At 43.6% G+C, this 19,506-nt stretch overlaps 1 protein-coding gene and 1 long non-coding RNA gene across 6 annotated transcripts in view; one reads left to right on the top strand and one right to left on the bottom strand.

The window, feature by feature from the left end:
* Window positions 1-19,478, top strand: part of LOC146555859 (kinesin-like protein KIF21A) — a 44,804-nt gene extending 25,326 nt beyond the window's left edge. The window contains exons 4-37 of one of the 5 annotated variants that reach the window (XM_085251031.1): window positions 30-179; window positions 2,116-2,250; window positions 2,341-2,505; window positions 2,776-2,891; window positions 3,009-3,204; window positions 3,300-3,489; window positions 4,413-4,476; window positions 4,611-4,799; window positions 5,371-5,418; window positions 6,031-6,088; window positions 6,177-6,288; window positions 6,415-6,603; window positions 6,681-6,880; window positions 6,977-7,084; window positions 7,167-7,235; window positions 7,308-7,453; window positions 7,534-7,678; window positions 8,098-8,292; window positions 9,786-9,887; window positions 10,409-10,574; window positions 10,837-10,857; window positions 11,449-11,506; window positions 12,461-12,515; window positions 12,767-12,981; window positions 13,179-13,352; window positions 13,635-13,667; window positions 13,873-14,009; window positions 14,115-14,199; window positions 14,284-14,373; window positions 14,459-14,617; window positions 14,716-14,833; window positions 16,213-16,383; window positions 16,494-16,690; window positions 16,805-19,478. In XM_085251031.1, coding sequence (XP_085107157.1) covers window positions 30-179; window positions 2,116-2,250; window positions 2,341-2,505; window positions 2,776-2,891; window positions 3,009-3,204; window positions 3,300-3,489; window positions 4,413-4,476; window positions 4,611-4,799; window positions 5,371-5,418; window positions 6,031-6,088; window positions 6,177-6,288; window positions 6,415-6,603; window positions 6,681-6,880; window positions 6,977-7,084; window positions 7,167-7,235; window positions 7,308-7,453; window positions 7,534-7,678; window positions 8,098-8,292; window positions 9,786-9,887; window positions 10,409-10,574; window positions 10,837-10,857; window positions 11,449-11,506; window positions 12,461-12,515; window positions 12,767-12,981; window positions 13,179-13,352; window positions 13,635-13,667; window positions 13,873-14,009; window positions 14,115-14,199; window positions 14,284-14,373; window positions 14,459-14,617; window positions 14,716-14,833; window positions 16,213-16,383; window positions 16,494-16,690; window positions 16,805-16,859 — 4,311 coding nt within the window. In that variant the 3' untranslated portion in view covers window positions 16,860-19,478. Of the gene's footprint in view, window positions 1-29; window positions 180-2,115; window positions 2,251-2,340; window positions 2,506-2,775; window positions 2,892-3,008; window positions 3,205-3,299; window positions 3,490-4,412; window positions 4,477-4,610; window positions 4,800-5,370; window positions 5,419-6,030; window positions 6,092-6,176; window positions 6,289-6,414; window positions 6,604-6,680; window positions 6,881-6,976; window positions 7,085-7,166; window positions 7,236-7,307; window positions 7,454-7,533; window positions 7,679-8,097; window positions 8,293-9,785; window positions 9,888-10,408; window positions 10,575-10,836; window positions 10,858-11,448; window positions 11,507-12,460; window positions 12,516-12,766; window positions 12,982-13,178; window positions 13,353-13,634; window positions 13,668-13,872; window positions 14,010-14,114; window positions 14,200-14,283; window positions 14,374-14,458; window positions 14,618-14,715; window positions 14,834-16,212; window positions 16,384-16,493; window positions 16,691-16,804 lie in introns of all 5 variants that reach the window. The other 4 variants (XM_085251030.1, XM_085251034.1, XM_085251033.1 and 1 more) reach the window with 4 other exon arrangements.
* Window positions 11,249-14,515, bottom strand: LOC146555860 (uncharacterized). Its single transcript, XR_014889114.1, has 3 exons — window positions 14,266-14,515; window positions 13,170-13,288; window positions 11,249-13,005 (listed from the first exon to the last, which is right to left on the bottom strand). It is a non-coding gene; the product is annotated as an uncharacterized LOC146555860 (long non-coding RNA).
* Window positions 19,479-19,506: the final 28 nt, after the last annotated feature.

Below are 19,506 nucleotides of genomic sequence, written 5' to 3'. Positions count from 1 at the left end.
TAATTATTTATGACTTTCTTGTTTTTTAGCTTTACAACGAGGAGGTGCTCGATTTGTTCGACACGACTCGAGACCTCGAGGCCAGGAAGCAGAAATCCAACATCAAAATCCACGAGGACGCCAATGGAGGCATCTACACGGTGGGGGTCACCACCCGCACCGTCACCTCTGCAGCCGAGGTCAGTTTCGAAAACCTGGAAAAACGCTAAAAGCGGCTCAAATATACTACTGCTTTTTGGGGGGGATTTTGCGAGGGGGGTCACAATAAGTAGCTTTAATGGACCAAGATGATGAGCCTACGCAAACTGGAAGTTAATGATCTTTTTTGTAGAATATAGTTTTACATTTTGAGGGTGATGTCTTAAATTGTGATAAAAACCCACTCAGAAAGTGACTCATGTTCTGAAGATTTAGGCTAAACGACAGGACCAAAGCTTTCAAAATAACTCGGATGGCGGCAGCACAAATCCTGTTACAATGGTGGTAATCCTAATTTAATTCAGCGGTCCCCAACCTTTTTTGCGCCACGGACCAGTTTATGTCCAACAATATTTTCACAGACCGGCCTTTAAGTTGTCGCGGATAAATACAACAAAATAAAACCAGTACAGGTACCAAAAAAAAGATTTATTCATAACGCACGGGAAAAGACCCAGGGAAAGTGAGTTAATGATAAAAACTCTGAAGACTCACGGACCGGTACCGGTCTGTGGCCCGGGGGTTGGGGACCGCTGATTCAACTCATTTCGTTCATAACGCTGTAAAAATACACTTGTTACACTGTGCAAAAGTTTCTAGCCACCCTTCATTACTTGATAGTTCACCTACATTTAGTAGTTTTTTTAATGGGATCTTTAGGAACAGCTCTTCAGGCCCTTCTATATGTGTATTTTTTTCCCCCTTTTCAGTTCAGTCCTTGAGCTGACCACTTTTAGAGGAATATTTTGGGGGTTTTTGTCAAGCCATTTAACACCAATCTACTAAGACTTTAAACATGAATCACAGCATGAAGGTCCTGAGTTCAATTCCACCATCAGGCTGGGGTCTTTCTGTGTGGAGTTTTCATGTTCTCCCCGTGTTTGCATGGGTGCAAACATGTTCCTCCAACAGTCCAGAGACATGCAGTTATGGGGGCATAGGTTAATTGGAAACACAAAACTGCCCATAGGTGTGAATGCGGGAGCGCATGTGAGTGCAAATGGTTGTCTGTCTCTGTGTGTTAGCCCTGCGACAGACTGGCGACCTGTCCAGGGTGTACCCCGCCTTCGCCCTAAGCCAGCTCGGATAGGCTCGAGTGACCCTGAAAAAGGATGAGCAGAAACAAATGGATGGATGGATGTATCTGTCAGATGGCTCGATAAACTCTAGAATCGTCTGGCAATTTTTTCATATTGTATCATACAGTGCTTAGTTACTAGCAGCCTATTTAGTTCTCACATGGAAAACACAGAGATAACAGTCTAACAGGCATAAAGTAGAATTTTTACAGCAACAAGGTGATTCCCAAAGAGCTATTAGCCAAAAACATGTGCAGCATGTCCTTTAAAAAATTTGAGGAACCTGGACAAGTGGAGGATAAAACATGAACATTATCTGAATGCTGTCATCCTGTTAAGAAATAGAAAAAAAGCCAATAAAGACCTGACACAGGACCTGAAGATGCATCTGGCCTGAGTCTGATCCCAAACACTGCCAATGCAGTAACAGTGAAACACTACCAGTCATCTCCAGAGCCTGGGCCTCAACATTATTGAAGCAGCGTGGGATCATGCTGACAAAGAACTGAACAAAAGGCAGAAACATCCATAGAAGTAGATTTTTTTTCCCTCGCTAAATAGAAAAAGATGAGTGCTGCTCAAGAGTTTTGCACAGTAGTGTTTCCATTCAGTGAGTAGGATTTCTCTCCAGCAGAGACTCACATCTCCCAGTGAGGAAGTCATCATTAAGTTCTTGTAGTCTTTTTACCTTTCAGCTGCTAAAGTGTCTTAACTGAACTCTTCAACGATCACAGTGGTTAGGAACAGTCTCTATGTTTAGATTTCTGTGCAGCTCAGAAATGATATGAGAAAGCACACAATTTTTTGTCATCTGTTTCTTCCACCTCTCCTCTAACAGATGATTCAGTGTCTGAAGCTGGGCGCTCTGTCTCGCACCACCGCCAGCACCCAGATGAACGTCCAGAGTTCACGCTCCCATGCCATCTTCACCATCCACTTGTGCCAAGTGCGAGTCTGCTCCCCTGACAACAATGTAAGTATTGTTATGAAAGGCAACAGAGGACTGGTGTGTTTGCATCAGTCGCAGTTCTGTTTATTTACTTTCCTTTCCCTTTTCGTCCAGGATAACGCGACGGATAACCGTCTGGCTAACGACTCAGAGATCGATGAGTTTGAGACTCTGACGGCCAAGTTCCACTTTGTGGACCTGGCGGGTTCTGAGAGATTAAAGAGAACTGGAGCTACAGGAGACAGAGCGAAAGAGGGCATCTCCATCAACTGTGGGCTGGTGAGGAAGCTCTACGGAGAACTTTAAACAGTAAACACTGCGCTGCTGTCATTGGCCACTTAATTTAGTTTGAGCTGCATTTAATAGGACAGTGATGAAAAGCAAGTAAGAGACCATCATTTGCCAGTGTGTGGTGCAGGAGAGACCCCTGATGGACAGAATAGGCATTACACTGTTGATTTCTTCCACCATAACCTTATTTATAGTGAATACTGATGGCAAGGTAACTAAGGCTGAATGCTTGTTCTCCTCTTCCGTGTCCTTCCTTAGCTCGCCCTGGGAAATGTCATCAGTGCTCTTGGAGACAGGAGTAAGCGCTCCACTCACGTGCCTTACAGAGACTCCAAACTGACCCGGCTGTTACAGGACTCACTAGGTGGCAACAGGTTTGTGGGGAAGAATCTGCTGTGATATCTCTTCAAATAAATATTAGATATGCATTTAAATGTCCATACTAGCCGTAAGAAATCAACGGGCTTGATCGTTATTCTTGCATCCTCCAGTCAAACTGTGATGATCGCCTGCATCAGCCCGTCAGACAGGGACTTCATGGAAACCTTGAACACACTAAAATACGCCAACCGGGCCCGGAACATCAAGAACAAGGTGATGGTGAACCAGGATAGGGCCAGCCAGCAGATCAGCGCCCTGAGGACAGAGATAGCACGACTGCAGATGGAGCTGATGGAGTACAAGACTGTAAGAGCGTGGCACAGGCGGGAATGCTTTCACAAATACAGTCCATGTAGAGGACATGAGCAGAGCAATATTTGGCCCTTTTGTCGATTGTTTAGGGAAAGCGTATGGTGGGTGAGGACGGCATGGAGGGCATGAACGACCTGGTCCATGAAAACTCCATGTTGCAGACGGAGAATAACAACCTGAGAGTGAGAGTGAAGGCCATGCAGGAGACCATTGATGCCCAGAGAGCCCGACTCACTCAGATCCTCAGTGACCAGGCAAACCAGGCTCTCGCCAAAGCAGGTAGGACATTTTCAAAAAAGCTCATACAACATATGTCTTACACAGCCTCATGACACAGCTGGTTTTGCTGATACTGTATATGCTGTATCATATTTTTTATATAGTTCTAATCTTTGTAGAACTGGGATTTTAGTATTTAAAAAGTGGTTGGTTGGTTCACAGTGAGACGTCATCATAAGAACCAGTCCGTTTACTATGTATGGCCATATACACAGCAGGGCCTTGGGCTAAATGCTAATGTTAGCATGCTATAACGCTAGCATGTTGGCAGGTTTTTGTCCACCCTTGCAGTTTTATGAGTAAGCTAACACGTGCTAAGATAAGATGTCATCAGTTCTGAAGTGTTTCTTCATAAATCACTCACTGTCTATTCTGAGCTGAGCATCGTGCCTACTGCCATGTTGGTTTTCCACCCTAACCCTGTCCTAGCCTAACTGGATGATCTGATTGACAAACCCAGGACGTACAGTTGTAATATGTGAGTTTCAAAGTAACCAGTAGTCAGAGTAGAGCTGCTACCAGTTGAGGTGGTTCAGGCATCTGATTAGGACGTCTCCTGAGCGCTTGCTAGGTGAGGTGTTTTGGCCATATCCCACAGAGAAGAGACCCAGAAGGATTGGAAGAATCTCAGTGACAACCAGGAAGAGCTTGAGGAGGGGGCGGAGTGAAGGAGGGTGTCTCTGCTTAATCAGACCCAGACGATGATGCTTATTATGGATAATTAGGCTTATAGACTTCTTTTTTGGAACCCAAATCACTATCCCCTTACTGATATGTCGGTCTTTTATATACAGTTTATGTTTTAAACCAGTATGTCAGATAAAATAACCACTAAAGCATGTTTCTGAAATGATTTTAAGCTATTAGTTTTATAATTAACATAGTTTTATATCATTTAAAGTCCTAACTTCCTTTAATTGTAGGTGAAGGTAACGAAGAAATCGGCAACATGATTCAGAACTACATCAAAGAAATCGAGGAGCTCAGGTACGAAAGGAGACCAGATTTTAGCCTTAGCCAGATCACAGGAACGTGTCTGCAACAACAGTATAACTTCACATTAAAATGTGCTGCAAGTGTTTAGCAACAGTAACGTTTGTGTAATGTAACTCGTTCCTCAGAGCCAAACTTCTGGAGAGCGAGGCCGTGAGCGAGAACCTCAGGAAGAACCTGTCCCGGGCCTCCACTCGTTCCTCGCTGTACGGCGGCCCCGCCCTCCTCGCTCCAGGGAAGGAGGCCAGGGACGTCATCGAGATGGCCAAGAAAGACCTGGAGAAACTCAAGAAGAAGGAGAAAAAGAAGAAAAAGAGGTACATGTTCAAGTTGGCACACAGTTGTGAAGCTCTAGTCCGTTCCTGGAAGTGCGTAAGAATAACAGCCGCTTTGCCAGGAAGTAGAAATTGGAGAGCTGTTAATGTGCAGCCAGAGTGTCGCCTCTTGGCGTGTTGTAATTATCTGCTGATTCCCTACATTAGCAGTTTACACCCTGTTGTTTCTTTAATGGAATGTGTGCTGCATTCAGTCGCCACTTCTCCAACACGCTGGAGGCCATTGATCGCTTATCCCTTTGCTGCATGTGTCTTGTATATTTTTATTTCTATACATGCTTGGGATCTGCAAGTTACAAAGAACTGTTTATTTTCTTTAAATCAGGTTTTCTCACATGAAATCTGCCTTTCTTTACGTCTCCATAACCAAAATCCATCATTTGAGCTGCTGTTTTGGGGGTTTTTTGTCACTCACCTCTTGCTGATCTCTCTCGCCCTCTCTCTCTGTCTCTCTCTTATAAACATCCTTCGTTTTCCCCCAAATTCTGTGGCCTGTCTGCTCTCTTTACCTCCGCCGTCCTCACCCTCCCCACCTCCATCCTTCTCACCGAAGACTGAGGCAGTACGAAGAGAATCACCATCATGAGCTTGAGGACGCCAGGTTTGCCGCCTCCCATCAACAAATGGGGTTCAAATACTCAATCTGAAACTGGCAATGGAATTTGTGCCCTTCCCTTGAAGTGATTTTAGCTGATTGTCGACCCAAGTCTTCCTTCTTTTCCAAATTCCCGAAGCGACTAACTTTTTCTGCACCTACAGGCGGTTCACGGTCCTGCAAAGGGAGCAGGGAATTTAACCAGCTCTTTCCTCGCCCTCTTTTTCCCTTTCACTGCACACTGCAGAGTGTTGATCAGATCACGTTTTGTGATACCAAAACCATTGAAAACATATTAAATTTGGAGCTGGAGTTGATAAATATCACACACTTTGCTGTAGCGTGTGGCATTTGGTCAGCAGATCTTTGCAGTGTGCGGCGGCTCCTAATGTAATGTGGATGGTAGTTACTGATCGTTTAATCTCTTCGTCTCTCCCACTGTGTCCTCCATGTTTGTGAAATCACAATGAAATCATTCATTAATCAAGCCTATAATCATTTGCATGTGTCATTCATCTGTATTTGTTGTGATTTAACTTCCTGTTAGTCCGAATTTGACTCTTGGGACTGTAGCATTTCCTTCTTAGACAGAGAGCTAACACTCTTTCCCTCCTTTAGTGTTGTCAAAGAGGAGCTGCCGGACAACGATCAGGAAAGAGGAAACGAGGAGGCAGAGGTGGTAGGTTGCTGGATTAAATAACTTAAACTGTAAATATAATATGTAAATGTCACATATTACTCAGCGTTTGTTACCATTTTACCAGGAGGGCAGCGACCATGAAGAGGGCGAGGATGCTGATGGAGAAGAAGAGGACTTTGAGATGGCGGGAGATGAGACATCCGAGGAGTCTGACTCTGAAGAACTGGATGAGAAAGGTACAGCTATCCAGATGGAAGGAAGTATCAAAATAAGAGCTCATCTTTGTTTCCCCAGACAAAACTGTGCACAGATTGTAAAGAAACCGCACTCTGAACTTCATGTTTCTTTTTGGGGGTGTGCAGAAAACGTTCAAGCCGACCTGGCCAACATCACCTGTGAGATCGCCATCAAGCAGAAGCTGATCGATGAGTTGGAGAACAGCCAGCGGCGTCTGCACACTCTCAAACAGCAGTATGAACAGAAGCTGATGATGCTGCAGAACAAGATCAGAGACACGCAGCTGGAGAGGGACAAAGTGCTGCACAACATGGGTAAGATGGAGAAATTAGGATCTGCCTGTTCAAAGAGGATTAAAGAGCAAAGGAAATGAAACCTACTCCATCCACAGGTTCAGTGGAGTCCGGTACGGAGGAAAAGGCCAAACGGATCAAAGCTGAGTACGAGAGGAAGCTGACCTCCATGAACAAAGAGCTGCAGAAGCTCCAGTCTGCCCAAAAGGAGCACGCACGCCTGCTGAAGAACCAGTCGCAGTACGAGAAGCAGCTCAAGAAACTCCAGCTGGATGTGACCGAGATGAAGAAAACCAAAGTAAAGCTCCTTCTTTTCATTTTGGGATAAGCAGCACTTTTCACACTTGTCTTGTAGCTGCGATGCTACACTTGCTGTGTTATGCTTGTCCACCAGGTGGCACTGATGCGCCAGATGAAGGAGCAGCAGGAGAGGAACAGGGCCACAGAGTGCAGGAGGAACAGAGAGATAGCCTCGCTGAAAAAAGACCAGCGCAGAGCTGAGGTAAGAGGCACAGAAACACTCATGTCTTATAAAGTTGCTTTTGGATCATAAAGACAAAACTAAAATCAATCTTGTCTCACAGCACCAGGTGAGGCAGCTCGAGGCCCAGAAGAGACAGCAGGAGCTGATCCTCCGTCGGAAGAATGAAGAGGTAAAACGCAGTTGAGGGAGGCAATGATGACTATGTTACATGTGGCTTTGTTATACCTGTTCTCTGTCTCAGGTGACCGCTCTTAGGCGCCAGGTGAGGCCCGTGTCCGGAAAAGTGAGCAGGAAAGTGAGCCTACCTGAACCTCCTCAGGAACCCTCTCATAGAGCAGTCCCAGGACGGCTGCAGTCCTCTAGTGCAAGCTCTTCCAACGGAGCCAGGTAAACCGCGTTAGCGCATTTACAGCGTGAGTGTGCATGTCAGCTGAGTGAGACGTCTGAAAGAATGCCTTCTTCTTTAGGAGTTCCCCAGTGCGGATGGGAAGTATCTACCTCAACAGATCAGCCAGGGCCAAGTGGCAGTCACTGGAGAGACGCATCAATGACATCATCATGCAGAGGATGACCATCTCTAACATGGAGACAGATATGAACCGACTACTGAAGGTAATGTTTTACGGTGGTCGTGAGCCCACATCAGCTGGTCGATACAGTATTACAGTTTTTTTTTTCAATGCTCAGCAAATGCAAAATGGTAAAAATCGCAATAACATGAAGTATTGAGAAGTATTGTGATAATATCCAGTTTGCTGAACTCACATAGGCCCCACTACTTAAGCTGCTTTAGCCTGCACACAGTTGTTGCCCATCTGCAAGCTGCTTTGCAACCCACTTCCACCCCAGCTGTCATGCTGTTTCTGTTGTCACTGATGAATACTACAGGAGTTTTACTGCTACTCTCCTACTTTAGAGCCCAATTACTGCAGAGAGAGAGATGTTTGTGTGTAGTTGCACCAACTAAAATGCTTTTAAAATGCTTCTTTGTCCTCCTTTCCTTCTAACCTCTGTTCTCGCCTTTTCTCCAGCAACGTGAGGAGCTGACTAGACGACGTGAGCGAGTGTCTAGGAAAAGAGAAAAAACGGCAGTAGACGGCGCGGACGCCGACCGCTCCCTGGCATCTCTGAACGAGGAGCTGGAGTCCCTGAGCGCCAACATCGACTACATCAACGACAGCATCGCCGACTGCCAGGCCAACATCATGCAGATGGAGGAGGCTAAGGTGAGAGAACAGCAGCAATCGGCCGCGCGTGATCCCAGTGTTTATTCGAGTCTGTTTGTAATGCTTCATAAAAGAAGGGCAGTATGATGTTCGCACACTCGCACGCAGCTCATAATGATGCAAACACTATCATCGCTGCCTCATTAGCGAGAATGGGCTTGCATGGGGCTGTCACCCTTGGGCAATCAATTTGGGAAATAATTGCAGTTCTGCACCGCTGACAGTCCCAGAGCATTTTGGGCCCCACTTTGACAAACAAGCATCAGGCGCCTATTTGTCAAAACAACAATGACTCAATAAAACAACAACCCACCGGCAGCACAGCCCATTAATGCAGCCAAAGCAGCCTAATGGTGGCAGCTGATCAGCCGTGTATACATGTAACTTTTTGTTTGCACGTATAACGTTTACACTCTGAGTTTTGTACCTCACATTCATGCCATCAGCCACTCACGATGCTCTTTAAGCTGCTGCACAAATTGTTGAGTTTAAAGTGTGCAATTTAGGAATTAGAGAGCCGCGGATCCTGAAAACCTCTGATTTGCTGCCGCTTGGGTTAAACTGTGCAATTATTTATCAATAGTAAGCCTGGGGTCACTAATGAGATAGCACTGAGAGCGGTGGTATGTAATGCTGTGTTGGCTGAAATGTGCGTTGCTGGAAATCTCTGCAGGCTTAGAATTGGGTTGCTAACTGATGGTTAGTGTCAGACTAGTGATTCATTAAATTGCATCCCAGCCGTGGGTGAAAGTTTTATAGCAGCTAACAATGTTTGCTCTCATAATCCAGGCAGTTTGAGATGTTTTTCTGTTTTAATTGTCCTGTTAAAAAAGAAGTACAACTCTAATCAAATGCACTTCAATGCACCTCTATAAAGGCAGATGTTTTGGCAATTTGGAGGTCTGGGAATGTCCGCTGTGTTTTAACACAGTGCCCCCCCAATATTGCCAGGAGTAGACGTTCCAGAAAATTATCCCCAAATTCAGACTATGCAATCCTCAATAAAGACCTACACCAGAGAGTTGCTGCAGATTTTGCATCTGAACAAACTGCAAGACTTCCGGAACAGTGTCCTTTAGACGCAGACGAGACCAAAGTGGAGATATTTCGCTGTAAAGCACAGCTTCATATTTGGAGAAAACCAGACCAAGCACTTTTGGTGGCAGAGTAATGATTTGGGCTTGATTTGCAGCTCAGGACCCGGGCACCTTGTGGCCATTGAGTCGACCATGAACTCCTCTGTATACCAAAGTGCTCTAGAGTCAGAAGTGAGGCCAACTGGGTCATAGAACGGGATGATGATCCCAAGCACATCAGGAAATCTCTCACAGAATTGCTGTTTATAAAACTTGTTTGTGTTAGCAGTGCTGATAGCTGGTTTTAGCTATGGAAGAAGGTTGCTGTCCTCATTTTAAATCAAATCACACTGGAAATAAGTTGTCAAGTTTCTCGCAGCAATGTTTTATGAAATGTGTCATCGCTGTGGGCTGCAGGAGGAAGGAGACACCGTGGATGCTGCTGCTGTCATCAGTTCCTGTAACCTATCTGAGTCCCGCTTCCTACTTGACCATTTCATGACTATGGCCATTAATAAGGTACCAACAGATGACTCACACCAGACATGTCAAATAAATATTACAAAATATCACAATGTTTATTTTTTATGATACCAACCTTTCTCTAAGTAGAAGTGCTTTATGAATTTAATTGCATAGCGATTATTTGCAGTCGTCGTGGTAACTCGTTTGCAGCTTGCCTGTTTATCCCGATCCCGTTTTCTTCGTAACCATGGCTCCTTTATGAGATTGAATCTAATGAGACCTTTAATGGAACAACATGATTGAATTAAGTCTCCATTAGATTAGATAAGATTAGATTTGGCGAAACCTAATTGGTCCAGTGAGGAAATGCAGTCAGCCCAGCGGCAAAAGGAGGAAGACTGAGAGCACAACCGAAGAAGCGGAAGTAATTACTACTTCACACTAAACTGAAAGAGGCCGAGCCTTTATTATGTTTGTTTCCTGCGCTGAACAGATGCGGAGGTCGACCTCCGTTATACGAATACAAACAATTAAAAAGAGCTCTGTGATAATCTCTCTGCTGTGCCGGGACTCAGGGTCTGCAGGCGGCTCAAAAGGACTCCCAGCTGAAGGTGATGGAGGGCAGGCTGAAGCAGACGGAGATCAACAGCGCCACGCAGAACCAGTTGCTCTTCCACATGCTCAAGGAGAAAGCTGAGATCAACCCGGAGCTGGACGCCTTGCTGGGCAGCGCTTTGCAAGGTAGCGGGCGCCGACAGATCGACTCGGGTCCGAGCCCGTCGGGCGCAATCACCTTTTTCAGTCATCTTTTTAACCGTGTGTGGCTACTTTTTTACTTTACCGGCTTCCTCAGCTTGTCCAAAAGAGATGTGAAGAATTTGTCACTATGACACATCAAATTGTCACTGAAGCCAGTAAAATAACGAGTAGCCTTTTTCCTCATCTTTGGGTTTTGATTTTTGATTTCTGTTTGTTTCTTTCTGTGGTGTTGCTGTGAGCTCAGAGTTAGGTTACCTGTCTCCAGGTGAGTGACAAAAATACACAGCAGTACGTTAGTGCGTGAGAGAGCAAAGCACGTGCACACTACACGATTTCCATTAAATGTTGCTCCCAAACTGTGAACTGTTTTCAGTCTGATTTTTTTTTTGTGCAATTAGTTTCCAAATTAGAAAGAAAAAAATCTACATTTGAAAAAAATGATGGAATCTTGCCGTGTGCATCACGTGCATCGCAGTCCTGATAAAAACTAACCCGGCTGTCGTAACTGTGCCAGTAATATGCATGACGTGTCACCCCACCTGCTAGCCAGTCCCACTTCATGAGGATGAGCTGCGATTATGTGGAAGCAGCAGTTTGCGTGTCAGCCTTTCTGTGTTTGTCTTCTCTTGCGTTTTCCTCCATTTCCTTCTCTCCCAGATCACCCTTTATCTAAAACTACACTAAACGACCCCCCGACCTCATTTATGAACCGCTGCAGCAACATTCTGAACAGTCCCTGACATCTAAAATGTGCCATCAAGGAAGTCACACATGCTTTCCACACTCACAAAGACACATTTTTCTTTGTTTTTCCCTTTTTCAAATGTGTCTTTATTTGTGTCTGTCATTATTGCAGAGAACGGAAATGACAGCAGTAGTGATGAATCCACCCCCAGTCCAGCCACAGAGGGCAGGTAAATATATACACCTGCACAGGTTATCAATTCAAAAGCACTTTATAGGTTCACAGTTAGAAGAAGAAAAAAGTAATTCATGATTTCATGCATCATGATCGCAGAAGTCCCCTTTTGATGAGCATTTTCGCCCCTTGCCGTCTTTGCGATTTAAACGAGTGATGCCTGGATCTGTGAAATCCCACGTTCATTGCATGCTAACGACTTTGTGTCACTAACTACTTTGTTGCTTGTACAGAAGCCGGATATAGACAAAGCAAATACTAGTTATTGACGAGGCCTGTTTTTGTTTGTACCATTGTAGCTCACGTAGTTGAGCAGGCAACTTTTCCCTGCATGTTATTGTGTGCTGCCGTTAGCCTCTGTTAGCTGCCGTTAGCCGTTGTTAGCTGCTGTGAGCCTCTGTTAGCTGCCGTTAACCTCTGTTAGCTGCTGTTAGCTGGCATTTGTGAAACCTTCGTTGAAGTGGCTCTAACATTATCAGACTCAGATACAGATAGCGAACAAGCTGTAATATGAGCCAACTGTCACATGTGTGAAAGCAATCAAACTGTTTATCAGAGACAAAGTGTGATTTTTAGAACCCTTGAAAGCCTAAAATTAGCTTTCATAATGTTGAGGGGTGCGCTGGATGTCTAATCTGCTGAGCGTGTTTATGCACAAGCGTGTGCATTAGAGTCCTGGCTTCAGTTCTGGAGATAAATTTGAGGTGAGGAGGAAGAGGATCACTTTCTATCCAGACGCCAGTTGTGTTTTCTCTTTCCTTTTTTTCCCACTTCTTTGGTGAAGAAGAGCGTTCTCAGACAAAACATAGGGATGATGCTGCATATCTCGAGTCTGAAAGTGCAGGTGCAAATTAAATGCTAATATCATAAAATTGGTAAACATTGTACTGCCTAACACTGCTAGCCTAACATGTACTGGGAATAACTGGTTGAAAATTCTGTGTTTCAGCACACTGGCATCAGATTTAATGAAGATGTGTGGTGAATCCAGACCAAGAAGCAAGGTACTGTACTCTGCCGGGCAATGTGCAGCATACTGTTTAAGCCCCCGTGTTTTTTACGTTTAACAGTTAAAAAATGCTTTTAAATTTAAAACTGAATTTACTTTATAATATTTGATCCATATTTTTCCAATTCCCCTCCTTTTTACTTCATCCAAAGTTAAGCAGAAGTTCCACAATACTTTGTTGAATTTAGGATAATTACTAGCTGCTTAGTGAGTTGTGAGTCCGTGTTCCAAACTCTGGTCCCCCAGGCTCGAAGGCGAACCACCACACAGATGGAATTGCTTTATGCCGGCAGTGGAGATTTGTCCTGTGAATCCCCCACTGGAGACTTTTCAGCCCCTCTGCTGCCCCTTGCTGAGCGCCTGGAAGGACCGGCAGACATGCAGGGTCAAGCGGTTGGTCAAACCGCTGACCGTGAGCAAACGGTTTCCCCATCTGCGCTGTCTGCCAGGCCAGCTGCCATGTAAGTGGTAAAAGCAACATTTCTCTGCAGGGCACAAAAATATCAAAGTTCTCTTCTGAAATGCCAGATATTTCCGGTGCTCATCATTCAGCATTCTGAAATATTGAAGACTGTTTGTGTGATATCTTGCTGCTAAAATGTTACGTGTTATTACTCCAGAAAAACAAAACCCCTTGTGAAATCTTTACCGTCTGTAGTTCCAGATCCAGATCACCTACAGGAGCTGAGAGGAAACAACTGGAGCGCTCGCCGCTCAGCCGCAGGAAGATGCACGAGAAAGGAGGCGTGGCGTCGCAGATCCCAGGACCTGTACATGCAGCTCCAGTTAGCACAGCGGAAACTAAAACCAAAGCCAGTGACTACAAATCCCTGTAAGTGTGAACTTCCTTTAATCAGAAGAACAGGTTTGTTTGTAGTTTTAGCCATGTGTCAGTCAGGCCGCAGCTGGATAATTACAACAGAGCCATTCATGAACCCCTGATGAGCCATAATTTAATTTAGGTGATTACAAAAATGACATGAACCCAGCAGCCTGAACTTCACTGCTTTACTGAGCAAACTGTTGCAAAAGGCAAATGTTAGGATGCTAATACGCCCTTTAAGTTTAACTGTGTTTATTTAAGTTTTAAATAACCATTATTATTTTGTTTCAGGCTGGAGGACTCGCCTGCGTTTGAAGGCCACAGGTAATTCATGCCTCTTTAATATGTTTAATTAAATATCAAATGTAAGCTAAAATCAGAGGGAATAGTTAACTCTGTACTTCCTTTCCCTTTCATTCTGTCACTGCTTTAACCACTTTAATCTGTCAGCTACAGTATGCCACTACAAGGCTTTGCTGGTGCAGAAAGCTGATTAGTGAAAGTCTAAAATGTTGTGTCATGTTTGTAGGGGTGTCATCAACCCTGTAACAAGCCCCAAGAACAGCCGGGGGGGCAAACTTCAGTGTGTTTATGTAGCTGAGGGCCACACCAAGCCTGTTCTCTGTGTAGACGCCACTGATGACCTGCTGTTTACAGGGTCTAAAGGTAAAAACTGCACCGGCTTTCAAACGGCCACCACGAGAAGACTGTTTTCTATGATTTCTTTCCTTTTTGTTTCTTAATCTGACCTGTGCTCGTGCATCTTCTTAGACCGGACATGTAAGGTCTGGAACTTGGTGACAGGTCAGGAGATCATGTCTTTGGCTGATCATCCCAGCAGTGTCGTCTCAGTCAGGTACCAGAATACTAGAATCACTAGTAACGTTGGTTTTTGTATTTAACCTTTGGATAGATTACTTACTTGTTGCTGTTATTATAGGTACACTTCCAGCCTTGTCTTCACCGTTTCCACTGCTTACATCAAAGTTTGGGACATACGAGACTCTGCCAAGTGTATCCGCACACTCACGTAAGTTCACGCGCCCCTCCGTCCAGCATCTGTCATTACGTTTTATCACCATCTTATTGTTTTGCATTTTTGTTATACGTGTAAGGTCGTCGGGACAGGTGGGCTCAGGAGACACCTGTTCTTCTGCTCGGAGTTTATCCATCCCACCTGGAGAGAGTCAGATCAATCAGATTACTCTCAACCACACTGGCTCTTTCCTGTATGCTGCTGCTGGCAATGCTGTCCGCATGTGGGACCTCCGCAAGTGAGTTACAGTAACATCGATAGGAGTTTTAGCTATAAGCAGTTTCATAGGAGGTATTTATTTTGGTAATGATTTCTTAATTTGACTCCTTTCTTTAGATTTGCATCTACGGGGAAGCTGACCGGCCATCTGGGGCCTGTTATGTGTCTGACAGTCGAAAAGTTGGGCAGCGGGCAGGACCTGGTGCTCACCGGCTCCAAAGACCATCATATTAAAGTAGGAAGCTACACAAAAATGTAGCCATATATGTGTTGTAGCAGCGTCCTATATATATATAGATATATAGTCTGAATAGGATTTTCAACTCAAATCAGTTGAATTATATTCTGTTTTTAAATAAAACCAAATTACAACAGTTCCTTCAAGGCTCTTTATATTGTAAAGTAAAGACAAAGTCTAAAAACTATGATGATATCTTGCCTTCACCTGCACAACGGTGGTGCTAAGGTAGGCATCCCCGCCAGAATTTGCTTCCCCCTGCGTCGCGCTAGGCTGTCCAAATCACGGACAAACAATATCCCACGTTCTTGATTTTTATTTCACAAACACTTCTTATAATGAATAACTACTCCTGAAAATTTGAAGATGTTAGCTCTTTAAACAGTAAAGTTACAGTCGAATGTGAATAATATCAGGCTGATCCTGCCACAGAATGTTTTTAAACCCATTCTGCACAGAGAGGTGTTTTTTTTGAAAAATGTATTGATACCAATGTTGAATATTCTTACACAATTAAAAAAAAACCTAAACGTAAAATAATTACACCATAAAGATGGTTTGTTTTTCTGTTATTTAAAAGAGGTAGTAGTTTATTTTAATTTGTTTAATTTTTTAAACAAATTAGAGATAGGGTGAGAAGTTCGGCCATCCGGGAGGGGCTCAGAGTAGAGCAGCTGCTGCTCCACATCGAAAGGAGCCAGCTGAGGTGGTTCGGGCATCTGACAAGGATGCCCCCTGGGCGCCTCCTGAGTGAGGTGTTCCAGGCATGTCCCACTGGGAGGAGGCCCCGGGGCAGACCCAGGACACGCTGGAGAGATTATATCTCTCGGCTGGCCTGGGAACGCCTTGGTATTCCCCCGGATAAGATGGAGGAGGTGGCTGGGGAGAGGGAGGTCTGGGCCTCTTTGCTTAGGCTGCTGCCCCCGCGACCCGACCCCGGACAAAGCGGATGAAGATGGATGGATGGATGTTTACAAAAAAATTGAAGTTTGTGTGAGGTTGGAGGATGTGTTTGTGTGTGGGGGGGGACCACTGCTCTACAAGATGCACATGGTGTCACCGAACTGGAGCTCTGGGAGAGACGTCCCCACTTTCAGGGATTTAAAACTGCGGGGGGGGGGGGGGACAAAAGTGTTAATCTGTTAGATTAACACTTTTTTCCTGCAGTACTACCAACTGTCCGGAATTGCCCGTTTCAATGGGGTAATATTTTGCTTGCCAGGGTAGTGAGGGTTGCATAACCAACAGCATAACTAAGGGAGGATTGAGGATCACCTGATCCAGCCCTAACTATACTTCCAGGGAGCAATGAACAGAGTCGTCAAACTTTATGATAACCACCATATATATAAAGAACAAATGTGCTTGTTTTTCAGATGTTTGAGGTGACAGAGGGCGCTCAGGGTAGCATCACCTCCTGCCATACGTTTGACCCCGTCCATCAGGACAGCGTGGAGTCTCTCACTGTGCATGGAGACTTTTTCTACAGCAGCTCCAGAGACTATTATATTAAAAAGTGGGACTTGGCCAGTAAGAAACTGTTACAGGTATTGTGCATCAAAGATTTTTCCCAAGATTAAAAAGTTTATATCAGTGACTTAAACTTGTAAATCTGATAAACTCTACACTAACTGTTGGCTGTTATTGCATCTACTAGTCGGTCAATGCCAAGGCAGACTGGGTTAGTGCTCTGGGCGTGGTGCCAGGCTCCCCGGTTCTGCTCAGTGGATGCAGAGGAGGGCTGTTGCGCCTTTGGCACACTGACTCGCTTGCACCCCTCGGTGAGGTCCAAGGACACGACAGTCCAATCAACGGCCTGGCTACTAACAGCAGCCAACTGTTCACTGCCTCTGAGTAAGTCTCCTAACATAGTTGAACACTAGTCAGTAGTGTTGAACTACGATCCTGCCATGTTAAAATTACAAATTTTGATTATTATCATAAACTTTACCTTTGTGTTTTCGACAGTGACCGAACTGTGAAGATTTGGGAAGCCAAAGCATCTCTGGAGGATGGATTTTAATGACTGCTGGATTTAATGACACAGGATTGCTCACTGGCCATCAGTCAGTCAACATGAATTATTTGCAAAGTTTCTATAACATCTTCGACTTGAGAAATTACTGACTGGGAAACCCAGAGAGGGTCCCAAATCAATAGGTATGGCAGGATAGGCCCACAATAACCTTAAAACATCCCTGATGCTTCACTTGGAATAGTTTCAGGGAAATCATTCTTTCCAGCTGAGTAGCATTACTGACATTTTAGGTCAAAACATCATCCGTGAACCTCTCAAGCTCCTATAATCATAGAACTGCTGCAGTGGCCAGCTCATTTCATAGCTGTGACTGTAATAGAGTGAAAAGAAAAGTATGGATTTATTGATCCAGGAGTTTGTGGTGTATTCAACATTCCCTGTCAGTTCAACGCAAGACAACATGGATACTGTCTATGCATATTATTCATTTTTGCCAGAGCTACTAAGAAAAAGGAAAACAGATTAAATTATTTGCTTCATTGCACCAATTTTTCTTCATCAAAACCAAGACTGCTGAAAACGTCTGTGTCCCAAGACAAGACACGGAAATATTTAAACTCCAGCAATAACTGTCTTTTTGTTCACGTGATGGGTGGTTTATTGTGTCTTTCTGGCATTGTTGTGCTGGTCTCTTTATGTATGCATGTGTTCTCAGTTACCAAGGACCAACTGAAGCTGCATATGGTCTTAATATTGAGCTGTTACTGCCAAGCCCATCAGATTAAAGTAGAGGCCTCAAAATAAGGCATACACCATGCTCCTTTAACACGGTTCTTATACAGTTTAAATTTACCCAGGCTTAGTCAGGATTAAGCTTTTAAAAAAATAAGTAAAATAAAGTGACAATGTTGTATCTCTAACAAACTGCAGGTATCATAGCTGAATAGCACTATTCCTACATTACATATTGCCTTAAAAAGCAGAGAGTACTATCTGCTGAAACATTACCTTTGAAAAAGGCTACTTTGTCATTAGACATAACAGCGAAAGACATTTCAAAACCCATAATAATTCAAAGTGTAATGTAATATTTTTAAATAACTATATAAATCTATAATTGTATAAATCTGAACAACATAAAATAAAGTTAACTTTCCTAGCTTAAAAGGCTAGTACCTGCTAGGCTAGTTAGCTTTTAGCTAGTTTAGCTGATACTTTTCACGGTGACCAGAAAACATATCCTGCCCTGTCTTTCTGTAAGACAGCTGAATTATGAAACTACTTAAACATTAAAATATATTTGAAATTTAAAAAACAGACGGAAAAATATGCTAGCTAGCTAGCAGCAAATCTATTATTTATCGCATTTGCCCGCACATTGATTCTGCGTGTGGCAAAACACTTAATAAATGTTAGATTGTGATCATTTTTGAATGTGCATGGTAGCACATTGCAACAGGTTTTTAAGAAAGAACTCCTCTGAGCAGGATAACCATTTAAGAACAGGTAATAATGAAGATTTGTTCACATTTCCAACTCAACAGCTTTTTCTGATTATAGTCGGCCATCAGCTCGGTTTCTCAATCCTCTGGTTGATGCTTTTTTATAAAGCATCTCTTGGCCTTTTACTTTGTACTTCCCGTTATTTTTAGATGTTATGGTAATCCACTGACCGTAATTCTCTGCCCGTCTTCGATAGTTGTACGACACTTGCACAGCTGAAGCACTGCTCTGGCAGCAAGTGCTTTTATGAAACATTCTGATTTACAGTCAGTGATTGTAAATCATTCATCTTGATAGACTCAAGCACCTTGTAATTCCCAAGTCATGTAATACGGTATGAGTTACAGTCTTGTGAAAGCATTTCTTTTTCAAGTGTGTATATGTGCATGTTTTTCCAACCAAATTGTGTGGCAGTTTCTTGTATATTACTGTTTATCTCTGCTGTTTTAGTACTTGTAAACTGCACATGTGCTGCAGTTAAGCATTTGAAAAGAACATTCAGTCTGTTAAATGTGTAAAAATGCTACGACTATTTATTTATTTTTTTCTCTGATTTTTCTGTGGTGTCTTATCCACTGAAAGTTTTTGAACTCTTTCCATCTGATACCTCTGTTATCTTGCTGTTGTAGACGACTGACTCCATATACAGAGGTATTATCAGTGCCTGTAATTAATCCTGAACTGTATGCAGTGACTGAGAAATCACTACCTGATAAATGTTGGCTATCCCTCATTAAAAAGGTTAGGTAAACATTTGCTCCTGAACTACTCTATCACAAGTATCTGTTAAATAAATTTGCTGCTCTTACTGGGATACATGAGGTAGAAGTTGTTAGCAAAGGTAAAGTCAGTGGGACTCAGGTAATTGCACTGAAAAATCTTTTTATTTTGTGAGTTGAATTGACTTTCCTTCTGTCTCACAAGAAAGAGCTTAAATCGAGTACAGAAATCGGTTTTCAGTCCCATTGACTAAATAATCCCCTAGAAACCAGATGAGCTGTAAGTGTTATCCCTCTAATTGTAATATTATATTTTGAAATGTGACTGTAAAGTTCTTCTTCTGTAAATACGCCGTTTCATTCCTGCTGATTCTCTTGTGAACAATTTTTAAGTGATTAAGATCGGTTGCAGCGTGGAAATAAATTTTAATATTTAAAAAAGTTTTGTTTGTTTTGTTTTTTTTAAGCTT

Source organism: Mchenga conophoros, linkage group LG17 (assembly GCF_057382185.1).
Source record: "Mchenga conophoros isolate Kocher_MC1m ecotype Shallow Benthic linkage group LG17, M_conophoros_male_GT1.1, whole genome shotgun sequence".
Classification (NCBI taxonomy): domain Eukaryota; kingdom Metazoa; phylum Chordata; class Actinopteri; order Cichliformes; family Cichlidae; genus Mchenga; species Mchenga conophoros.
This window is presented reverse-complemented; position numbering and strand designations above follow the sequence as displayed.